The 11,563-nt window shown below is 47.4% G+C and overlaps 1 protein-coding gene across 3 annotated transcripts in view; it reads right to left on the bottom strand.

Moving 5' to 3' along the window:
- Positions 1–458: 458 nt before the first annotated feature.
- Positions 459–11,563, bottom strand: part of COL15A1 (collagen type XV alpha 1 chain) — a 105,062-nt gene continuing 93,957 nt past the window's right edge. For all 3 annotated transcript variants that reach the window (XM_072842078.1, XM_072842079.1, XM_072842080.1), the window contains 7 exons: positions 10,489–10,553; positions 9,022–9,150; positions 8,817–8,876; positions 7,995–8,054; positions 3,943–4,128; positions 2,312–2,427; positions 459–1,157 (listed from right to left, as the gene is read on the bottom strand). In XM_072842078.1, coding sequence (XP_072698179.1) covers positions 944–1,157; positions 2,312–2,427; positions 3,943–4,128; positions 7,995–8,054; positions 8,817–8,876; positions 9,022–9,150; positions 10,489–10,553 — 830 coding nt within the window. In that variant the 3' untranslated portion in view covers positions 459–943. The remainder of the gene's footprint in view (positions 1,158–2,311; positions 2,428–3,942; positions 4,129–7,994; positions 8,055–8,816; positions 8,877–9,021; positions 9,151–10,488; positions 10,554–11,563) is intronic.

The raw sequence follows: 11,563 nt of genomic DNA, 5'->3' as shown, positions 1-11,563 counted from the left end.
CCCGCCCCAGGGCCACTTCCACAGCAGCGGTGGACAAGAAAGGATCTAGGGGAAAAGAGTCAAACAGAAAGAAAGTGCCTGGAAAAGATGTTTTTATGTTCACTTACATGGAAAAAAAATAAAAGTATACAGCATGAAGATATATGTGTCTCAGAAAATTCATCCTCATGAACCTGGTGGTTCAACGGCAGTTGTAATTCGAGAGCTGTCCCTGGAAGTCATAAAGTCAGGGGGACGGGGTGAGGGTGGGGGCGGGGGTGGGGGGGAGGGCCACCAAGGGAAAGGTAGTCATTATGTGCTATTTCTTTTCTAGTTTCAGATAATTTGGAGTTTAAACTTTTCCAGCAAGTCAGAGTTATATAAACAGATGCCATACTAAAATATGATTGTGTAAAAATATAAAACTCCTAAAGCATGATGGCAATATTTTAGGAAATAAACATTAAAGTCTGGTAATATCAGAAAATACAAATAGGATCATTTGAGCAGTTCAGTTTCTCTGTAGATTATGGATGTATGAAGAATAAAGCATTCGGTCGGCACATAACTTAGGGTAACATGTCTAAACACTGACTTTGTGAGAAAACATGAAGGACATCTTACACTCAACAACAATGGTTAAAGGAGGAAATTACTTTCTGAAGGATGCAGTGGACAGAATGCCAAGGCCTTTGTTTTCAACTCACTCTTAACCGTGTTGGGATGTGTTCACACTGCATGGGGTCTCCTGCAGAATCTAGCACCAATAGATCAGATTTTACTTTTGATCTGAGTCCTTTATGTCTTCAGTTTTTGAATGTATTGAGGTATGTTTTCTTTGGTTGCTGTCGTGACGAATGTGTAATAAAAAACTAATATTTACAACATTTAAACATTTTAGATTTCAGTGTCAACTCTTCACATAAGAAAAACTGGAAAACTCTTAGGAATCATTGGAAGGTCATTACTTCCTAGCATCTGTCATGAAACTGTTTTCAATACACAGAACAATTAGCCTATTAGCGCAGCTATATGTTTTCTGGTCCAGAATCTTCCCTGTGCTCAGTGGGGAGGCCAGTCCCGTGACTGCCATGTCAGCGGTTCGCCACGCTTCACAGTACTTATCCACAAGACGCACTCCGTGGGTGCTGGAGCCGTGCCAAACGACCTTCTGGGGCCTGCAAAGGAATCGTGTCACGTTACTTTTGAAATGTCTCTTCTTTGTGTCGTACCTCATCAATGAACAAATTGGCGTAAGTAACGAATCAAGTCAAACTCTTGAGCCCTTCATGGTCTGACCCCACAGCACCATCTGACCCCACCACTGGCAACATTGCTCTTTCCAACTAGCTGAACACCTTGTATTCCAACCCTACCTTGCTCGTCCCTGTTCTCAGACCACACTGTGCTTTTGTGAATCTGAAACTTTGCACATGAGGACCTTTAGAGTGGCTTCTCTTTCATTTTCAGACCAGTGATAACTTCTTGTCTTTCAGAGTCCATTAAATGCTTGCTCTTACAAGCAGCCTTCTTGACTGTCGGCCCCAAATAAGGATGAATCTTTCTTCTGTACTATCATCTGTTTCTCCATTTTATAATTATAGTGTTCTGTCCGGAACTATAGCTAGTTGGCGATTAATCTCCCCTGTAGACCATGAGCCTTGTAAAGGCATGGGGTCATGCAGCTTATTACTATGTCTTCCAGGTGGACATCGGGCCCAGCATAGGGTAGATGCTGAGGAAAGCTTTGCCAAGTTGTTCTAATCTTTTTTTTTTTTTAAAGTAGGCTCCATGCCCAGTGTGGAGCCCAATGAAGGGCTTGAACTCATGACCCTGAGATCAAGACCTGAGCTGAAATCAAGAGTCAGACGCTCAACTGACTGAGCCATCCAGGCACCCCAACCAAGTTGTCCTAATCTTAATAGCACACTGTTTCCAAAGAATTAGAGCCAGCTCACAGCATAGGGTCAGAGGATCTCCCAGAACAGCATTCCTTACTGCTTGTTGAGGGTCTATTGCATGCTAGATGTTCTCACACTTAGCATTTTATGCTCACAGCAACCCTATGGTACAGCTATGACTATCTTGCCCATTCCACAGTGAGGCACCTGAGGCTGAAAGAGTGGAGGAACCTTGAAAGGTCCCTTATTAAGGGGCCACTACCACAGGTCTCTTTGCTGGAAGGCCCGGGCTCTCTCCATGGCTCTCAGCTGCCTTGCTGAGGCTCTGTGCTAGCAACAACCCAGAGGGGCAGCTGGTAAAATCATCCCATTGTTAGAATGTCTCCTAAAGCTATCACACCATATGCTTTGAGGGCTTACCCCCTACTTACCAGGAAGGATCCGTCATCACGTCTCGGCCATCAAAGGAGTATATTGGAACCTGTGCATTGAACTGTCCTCCATGGCCAGAAAAAATTGAGTCCCAATTGTTGAAAAGTACTTGGCCCTGTGGAGATAGAAATGCCACGTTGGAATCATTGTGCTATCAGCCTGCAATGGACTAGCTCTTTATTCATTCTTCAAGGCTGAGAGGCTACCCCATGCCAAAGCCACCAGCCCCAATCCCAGAGTCTGGACAGAGTGGGAACTCAAGAAATGTTTGTTGTTTCTTTTATCATCCATCCTTGAACTCTTCTGGTTTTATTGTTTATTTCTTGATGTAATTTCTCTTATTATATGTGTATAAAGCTTCCTCCCCATCAAAAGCACATTTTAAATCTTTACTAATTTTTATTTATTTATCTTTAGATTTTATTTATTTAATAATGAGAGACACACAGAGAGAGGCAGACACATAGGAATAGGGAGAAGCAGGCTTTCTGTGGTGAGCCCGATGTGGGACTCGATCCCAGGACCTTGGGATCACGACCTGAGCCAAAGGCAGACGCTCAATCACTGAGCCACCCAGGCGTCCCCTAATTTTTATTTAAAGAATTCTTCTACATATATACCAAGCTTCAAATTAGTGCCAGGGCTTGTGCCAGTCTACACTGCAGGTGATACAGAGCTGACTCTTACTCCTCTCCTAAAGGAGCCCAGTTTCCTTCAGTTATCTGTATTCCAAGAATACCAACAATTTGAGGGGGTAAATGTGGCAGGATGGAACCTAAGGATAAGCGATGGGTTGGGAGGTGCCAGGTGTGGGATCAGGATGGACCTTGCTAGCCTTGAGGTGCCAAATTGGAGCACCAGGGTCACAGGGACCTAAGGGTCTCAAAGTACCTGTGAGCTATGGTGAGATCAACATCCAGGATATAGTGTGAGCAGTAGCAGAGCTGTCCCTCTGTAGCCTTAAAGGAGCCGCCTATTTCCATGGGGTAACAGGGGTCTTACTAGGCCCTCCCCTGCCCGTGAAAGGGGGCAGAGAAATATCTGCCAGGATTTGGCAGCTTAGATGTGCCAAGAGGACCAAAGTACGGTGTAGGATAGTGAGGCTCTGCTCTGGGAGCTCCCCAGCTCTTCTCTGGTGCCACCCAGCCAACGCCCTACAGAAGGCAGCCCTGGGTGGAACTGAGAGTCCCAGACTGGGAGTCAAGGACTTGACTTCTGGTTTATAGTGACTTCCAGCAAACTCCTTTCTTCCTCTATGCCTCAGTTCCCGCACTTGACAATCTGAAGGAAGAATGCCCCCCTCTTTTATTGGAAGTGTCTATTAAGATAATGGATGTAAAGCACTTTGTAAACCTAAAGAAAAGTGACATAACTAAAAGAAGTGATTATTGTTATTCCTTCCTTTTGTCTGATCCAAGAGCCATACTGTCCAAGCAAGAAGGGCCTTGGCAAATATAAGGAAACTGAGGCACAGAGAGGTTAAATTGACCCACCCAGTCACACAACCAATCAGGGACAGGCAGGGTCTGGAACCAGCACACTTCTGATGACATCAGGAAGAGGCAGCTGCCTGCGGTCCCTGTGGAGACCAGTGCATCGGGGAGACAATGGGAAGAATATTTATTTTTACCTTGAGGTTCACTATTGGAAGGCTGTATCTCTCTGCTTTCCTCACCACCGTGGAGAGGTCTTGCAGATGGGAGGATAAGAATGCTCGGTAGGTGGACAACAGCCCCGCAGCCCTGGCCTGCTGGAAGCACTGAAAATCAGCTCGGATGTCCCCAGAAAATGGCGTGTTCAGGGCAACCAGGTGCAGCTGGGAAAAGTAAGTGAGCGTTAAAAGAGTTGAAGGCCAACCCTGAGCCCCATACCCATCTCATGTTGATAGTAAGATCCAGACTTCCTGGGATGGAAGGCACGATAGGTCATCTCATTCAGCCCCTGCCTGACCATCTCCAGGGCAGGAGAGCTCGGAGCCCCAGTCAGCCTGCTGCAGCTCTCTGAACTGCTCTAAAGGGTAGAGATTGCTTCCATAATGAGAAAACATAACAAAATAAAGCACTTCAGAGATCTGAGTCCAGTGTGCAGACCATTTGCTGGAGACTTCTGGGTCTGCCCAAGTTCAGCTTCCAAGAGGGTTTTAAGCCAGCTTTGCTACTGGATCCTAGAGTTAAACCAAGTTATCTGGCCTTGCCCTTTCCTCTACCTCCCAAGCAGGCTGGGGGCTGATCATGAGGGGCCAGAGGGAAAGGCACTTTTACAGGAGAAAGTCATGACATTAATTGCTAAGACTGCCGGGTAGACCCTTTTAGAAACCAGGGGTCACACAGTAACTCTACCCTCACATTCCTTGCCACCTTGGTCAGCAGCCAAAATAAAAGTCCTTCCAGAGTGTGTTTTCTCCCACATTTTCTCTCCCAAAACCCATCCCTCTCTCCCAGCCTTCGTGCTGTGCCCTCTAGAGTACATTCCGTAGCATATGTCCAAGAGTAGTTCTCTCCCTCCTCGATGTCACCTCAGGAGTGACTTTGCTCTCATCAGCACAGAGCTGGGGAGGGCTGGTGCCAGACCCTGGGCCTCAAGTCTCCAGAAAAAAAAAAAAAAAAAAAAACTATTTCAAAATATCTTAAACCAAAAGACGTGAAATGAGCCTTGTGTAGTGAGGCAGGAGGTGCTCAGTGCTTCTCTCCCCACTTCTGCACTGCCTCTCAGGTCTGAATGTCCCCAGCACCAAGCTTCTATATGGCCCAACACCAAGTGTCACCATATTGGCCTTCTTCCGCTCATCAAGTGTCCAGCCAATTGGGCACAGCTCACTATGAACTACAACATCTAGACTGCCCCATGCAGTCCCTGCACTTCTCTGGATGTTCTTCTCCATTTCACCACCGTTTCCTTCCCCATTTTGAAGAGAAGAGACTCCAAGCATGCAATATCTCCTAATTTATGGTTTTTATTCATTTCTGTTCTGCTTGTATCACCGTGCTAGATAGAAGTCCAAGTCAAGCCCCCTATCCCCCAACTGAGACAAGGCTTCCCTTTGGCCCTCCCAGCAGCAGCCCTTAGGATGGGGTGGGGGCTGCAGCACACTGCTCACTCACCATGACCACTTTCAGCCCACCGGACTTCCAGCCCCACACACAAACTCGTCCTCCCTCCCATGTATCTGCAGACTAGCACCTGAGGGAAGAGGCCCTAGGGTCTCATCACCCTCTGACCAGCATGTTTCTGGTGGCTACACCCAAGGGCTGTCACAAGAGGATGGCATCCCTACACCAGGGGACACCTAGGAAAGGTGCAAGAGGTACATGCAGGGCTTCCCTGCCATGCCTCCGATCCCACCCATCTCCACGTCTCCTTCTTTACATAGAGATACATAAATAGAGAACTACCTGGAATGATGGTGGTTTCTGAATGGTGGGAGGGGGGGCTTTTGTGCTCTCAGGTCTGTATTTCTCTAAGGGCTGGAACATTTTTCATAATGAATATGCTATCATTTTTATGAACATATTTTATGAATAATGTTTCAACAACCAACTTGTTAAATGGGTGATTTTGGGGGATGGCTGTAGTTTCGGTAGAGGTATAGGTGATTTACTGCTTCCTTCCCCATTCTTTGTATTGATTATCCAAACTTTCTACAAAATACATATGACTTTAGAATTTATAAAATACTATTTTAGAAATCCTTCAGCGGCTGCCCTAACTTCTCCTCTTCATGGCTGAGCTTTTGGAAGGGTTATCTCCTCTCTCTTTCCTCATCTCACCTCCCATTTATTCCTCAAGCAACTGGAATCTCGTTGGCATCCCTCCATGCCCCAGAAATGCTCTTCTCTGGCTTCTAAATTTGGAGGACACCATTTTGGTTTTTTGATGGCCCTCTTGGCAGCATCTGACATTGTTGGCTTCTACCTTGTTTGGCATTCTTTCTCCCTCTCTGGCTATGGCTTCTATTTGTTCTCATGTTTCTTCCATCAGTTCCTTTTTGTTTTTGCTCCTCGCCCTCCAATCTCTTCTCAGTGTGCAGACTTTCTTTTGGGAATCCTACCACCCCCCTCATCCATGCCATGGCTGGGAGGAAGACTCCCAGGTCTGTATCTCCAGACCAGACCCTCAATCCCACACCCTCTGGGCAGCCTCCACTCATGTATCCTACGGGTACCTCAGACTCACAGTGTCCTGGATCAGGTCCTGCCTGATGAGTGGCAGCACCACAGGAAACACATTTCTGATGTCTGTCGAGCCCATGCCTCGTTTTTTTAAAATGCCCACATGACTTTCGTTATAAAGAGTGTCCTTAGGCCATTCAATCTCATTCTCTTGGCTACGTTCGATTTGGCTGGGAGTGGGCAATGAGTCCAACATGACCCAGGTAGGCGACCTCTCCCCAGACCCTAAACTGAGTCAGGAGTACTGGGCTCTGCAGCTGTAAGACCACATGGTGTTGATGTCAAGATCAGTGCCATGGCAATGCAAAGCAGTGTGTGAGCTTTGCGGCCGTGACCTGTATCTGTGTGTTGGGATGGGGGTGGAAAGGAGGCAGGAGGAAAGAGGCTTCCAGAAGCTGGTCTGTAGAGCTACTGAGCAGGCTTAATAGCAGAGACAAGAGTCCACAGGCCCAGTGGTACTTCCTGCCATTGAGTGTCCGAAGGCTCCTGCAATTAACTGCATAAAATCTTCCCTTAAGCTAGAAGGGAAAGAGTCAGAGTTTTAATTCTGGCAACAAAATGATCCTTGGGAAAGAAACTAGAGCCACTCAATTATCCAAGCAGAAACTTGGGCATCATTCCTGATCTCCTTCGTCCTTGCTGCCCCATATTCATACCAGTGACCAAATCTGTCACTCCTGCTTTTTTTTCTCCAGTCTTCTTATTTTTTCTACGTGTTCAGGGCCATCATCCTAGTTCAAAGACTACAACAGCCACCTGTCTTTGGGCCCCTGGTCCTGTCCCCTCCAATCCATTTGTACACTCTAACCATGGTAATTTCCAAAATGCCAGTCTCCTTCAGTAGCTCCCCACACTATTCAATGGAACAGGTGCAAGTCCTTAGAATTGGCTTACCGGCCCTTGATGACGAGCCCCCACCCCTCCAGCCAGACGAAGTTCTCACAGTTACACAAAACCCAGTGCTCCCCCCTCCCCCCCGCCCCCTCCCCCCCCCCCTCTGCTCCAAATCCCCTTGGCCTCAATGCCCTCTCTCTCCCTCCCACCTGGCTCCACCCTGCTCTCGGCTCTCCTGCAGGTCTTAGCTCAGAGGTTACCTCCTCTAAAAAGGACAGAATTCTTGGACGTTCCTCACACCCTGGCACCCTGCTTGCCTCACCCCAATGACTCACCACACTACTGTAACTACCTATTTTTTTTTAAAGATTTTATTTATTTATTTATTTATTCATGAGAGACACACAGAGAGAGGCAGAGACACAGGCCGCGGGAGAAGCAGGATCCCTGCAGGGAGCCCGATGCAGAACTTGAACCCAGGACCCCCGGAACATGACCTGAGCCCAAGGCAGACCCTCAACCGCTGAGCCACCCAGGTGCCCACCTACCTATTTTTTTGTTGGTCCTTCTTGCTAGTCTCTATGCCTCTTGAGGGCAGGGACCATGCACCAAGCATGGGGCAGGCACTCAATAGATACATATGCAGCAATTGCAGGAAAAATGCATGAACTGTACTTACCGCAGGCCTCTCGTAACTGATGCTTGAAAGGGGCATCCGTGGAGGCGGAAGCTGATGTGGCTGTTATGTAAAAGAGGAAAACAAACGGTCCTGAATAAGCATCCAATCTGTTCTCCAGAGTACACTGAGGTGCAAGTGTGATGTTTCGTGAATAAATACTTTAAATAGTCTGCCGTTGTCTTCAGGCCACTCTGAACTGCCAAGAGTCTCATGTCCTTCACCTCCCTCCCGGCCCCCCGCTGTGAAGAAATGATCTTCAGAAAGGGAGGGGATATTCTCAAATCTTTTACAGAGAGCACTGAACCAAGGAACCAGAAGACCCATATTTTAGAGCCAACTCTTCACTTTGTAGAGCAGTCAGCAACTCAGAGCCTCAGTTTCTTGAACTGCAGGGTGGGGATGGCAAGACCTGCCTCAAAGCATTGCTGTAGGGCCAAAATATGGACAATGGAAGTCGCCAACGTTCTTATCAGGCCAAGGAGTCTCAGAGTGCAAAACGTGAAGGGCTCTTCTTGATTGCCTATGCCAACCGTGACTTCACAGGGAATAAACTGAGGCCAAGAGAGGGAGAAAGTCTGTTGCCCAAGAGGATTCAGCTATGACATGCAAACAGCAGGTCTCTGGCCTCCGGGTCCAGTTCATCCACTGCTCTACTGTGAGAACATTCTGTTGGCACTTGGTAACTTCTGGCCTCCCGCCAGATACTAAACCATGCAGAGCTGGCTGGTCAGAGGCTGGAGAGCTTGGTTCTGGACACCAAGGGGGGACTTAGTGGATGCCGATGAGTGAAGGAGTGAGAAGTAGGGCTGGGCAGCTACTCACATTGCTGGAGAAGGCGGGGGGCGGTGGGCTGTCAGCCGGAATGGGGATCAGCTCTCCCAGCTGGAAGAAAACAGTACGTTGAAAATGAAACCTCAACTAGAAATCGTTAGCCTACCCTCAAACAGAAAAATGGCATTTCCAGGGGTCGATTATGATTTTTTAGAGGGTATGTGGAAGCAGTCTGTTAAAAGAAGTTTAGCATTACCTGTAATTTCTTCCAACCATCTCGGACCCGAATGAAGAACTCAGTGCTGTCCCTCAGGTAGATGAATGTCCCTTCAATAACCAAGTGTGCTTTCTGCAACATGTCATCCATGCTGCTAAATGCCGTAACCTGTAGGAAAAATTTCCAGTCCAAACAGTGCAGTTTTATCGTTAGAGCAATGGCACAATTCGAAAAACCAGCCTTTGAGAACTCAAACAGGAGCCATCTCCTGAAAGCCAGCAAAAAGGCTCTCTGTGCCCTAGAGAGACATGGAACTTCATTAATAGCCAAAGGACATTCTTTGTGAAGAAACAAAAACACAAATTAGCTTGGACCACAGATCTATACTGTAATAAATAAATGAAAACTGGACCATGATATTCCATGAGCAGAGATGTTTAAAAGGTGTAAAGAGAGTTGTCTTTCTTCAGTCCTGATAATAACAAAATCGTGAGTACCTTTTGCCGCTTGGATTTGCGTGAGCTGCCCAGGGGCACTGATGTTGTTAAATGTGTTTAGCTCCTGCTACTCCATAAAGAGTTTCAGTTTTGTTCTCATTTGGAATAAGAAATGCAAGCTAGTGAGGAATTCCAAGTAGGGTTTGAATCGTTTTGGCCCCGCTGGTTAGTTGTAATATCAAATTACAGGAGAGTCTGTATATCCCTCGGTCTAGAAAATGGCCAAAGATTTGCCATCCATCTTGGCAAATCTGGGAGCAGATACAAAAGCTACAAATGTCTATTGACAAGCATCACGTCTCCAAGAAATATTGGCCAAGAGAGCTTTTATTTTTCATCTCAACGGAGAAAGGTCATAAAACATTAATTTTCACCTAGCCTGGAAAATAATGAGTTTGTGCATCAAAATGGCTTAGAAAGCCCCCAAAGGCACCAGATATCAAAATTCCATCAGCTGCTGGATGGATTTTTCCTCAGGCAGCCAAATTTTCCAACTCCAGCCAAGATCCTGGCGCATTCCCAGGACTCCTGACATCCTTGTGAGGTTGTCTGCCTCTCTTCCTGAGCATCGTAATAATCTCTGAGTGCTACACCCTGGACCACTGGTGTGCAGGGCAACCAATGTGCGAGAGATATCCCCTGGCAGGAGAGACAAGGCGGAACGACCCAGGGTAAGTCTGACCCAGACAGGGCCTGCCACGATACCGTTTACACTCTTGTGCTTATGTTTCTAGATGTCATCTAATTGGCTCTTGTTATAGTTTAGTCAATTAAGGATTAGAAGGATGGAACCGAAGTCATACGTGATTTTGCATTCTGTGTCTTTTTACTTGATAAGCCACCTAAAGAGATCCTAAGTAGCCTCTGTATGTGAAACTGTACCAGTTCTATTGCCAGGGAGGCCTAATTCTTACATAAAAGGTGTGCCAGCCCCTACGCACTAGAGTTGACGTTCTAAGCAAACTCATTAGGAGGAGAAGGATGAAGACACATGGATAATAATACTCACCAGGTTTCTGGATCCGGGAAGCCCTGGCTGTCCTGGAGGGCCGGGTGGACCCGGAAGGGCCACAGCTAAAACAAAGCAGAAGAGAGAAGTTACAAAAAGGCATACTCTCCATGCAATGCCTCAGATGTCAGCTGGTCACCTTGGGGAGCGTTTGCAGCCCCATTCAGAGCGATGCTGGGCACGGCACCTGGCATCCGTACCTTGGGGACCATGAGCCTGGCCTGGGACTCAGCCACATTGATGGGCTTGGGAAAGAGCTGCAATTCTTGACCGTAGCCCTGGATGAAGCCACACCAGGACTTTCTAGCTTCCTAAGTGAATAAGTTCCTGTTGTTTCTGTTGTCTGTAAGGGTCAGTACAATTGGGATTTCCAGAAATGTCATGACTTGGGCAAGTTACGTCAGCCCAGAGACTAGACATGCAGGGAACTACTGAACAGATGAGGCAGCCTCAGAAAGAGGAAGGGAGGTGGCAGGCTGCAGAAGCGGGGCAGGGCAGCGCAGCAGCAGCAAAAGGAGGAGCCTTGGCCTTGGGGCCAGGAGACACAGACTGAGGCTCCTGAGCTGTTGTTTCTCGGCTGTGTGATCCTGGGGAAGCAACAAGCTCTCTGAACCCCTGCTTCCTCACCTGTGAGATGTAAACCAGCCTTTCCTCTTCACTGGGCTGTGGTGAGAACAGAGAAAGGATAGAAACTAGGGATATGCTTTGCACACTGCCTAGCATCCAACCCAAGGTTTGTAGTGTTTGAGGAGTCACTGCCCTCTTCCCTAGAAAAATGCCCATACCCATGCTCCTCTTCTGCCTCTCTAACCCCCGTCCCACCCCCCAAATCTGCAAAGCTCATGGCAGTTCAGGAGGTTTTTACAAGTCCCAGTAAAATTATTATATGAGATTTTTCAGGTTGTTGCGAGGAAGTCTGCAGTTGTGACCTAGGACTTGGACAGCATTACGTAGATGGTGCATATCTGGTGAGGGGAGGGTCAGAGGATTTGGATCTGGACCTCAGCCATGCCTCCTACTAGTATTTGTGACCTTGAGCAAGTCTCCTAACCTCTCTGAGCCTCAGTGTCTTCAT

This window comes from Canis lupus, chromosome 10 (assembly GCF_048164855.1).
Source record: "Canis lupus baileyi chromosome 10, mCanLup2.hap1, whole genome shotgun sequence".
NCBI lineage: Eukaryota > Metazoa > Chordata > Mammalia > Carnivora > Canidae > Canis > Canis lupus.
Note: the sequence above shows the minus strand (reverse complement) of the source record. Positions and strands in the feature narration are given on the sequence as shown.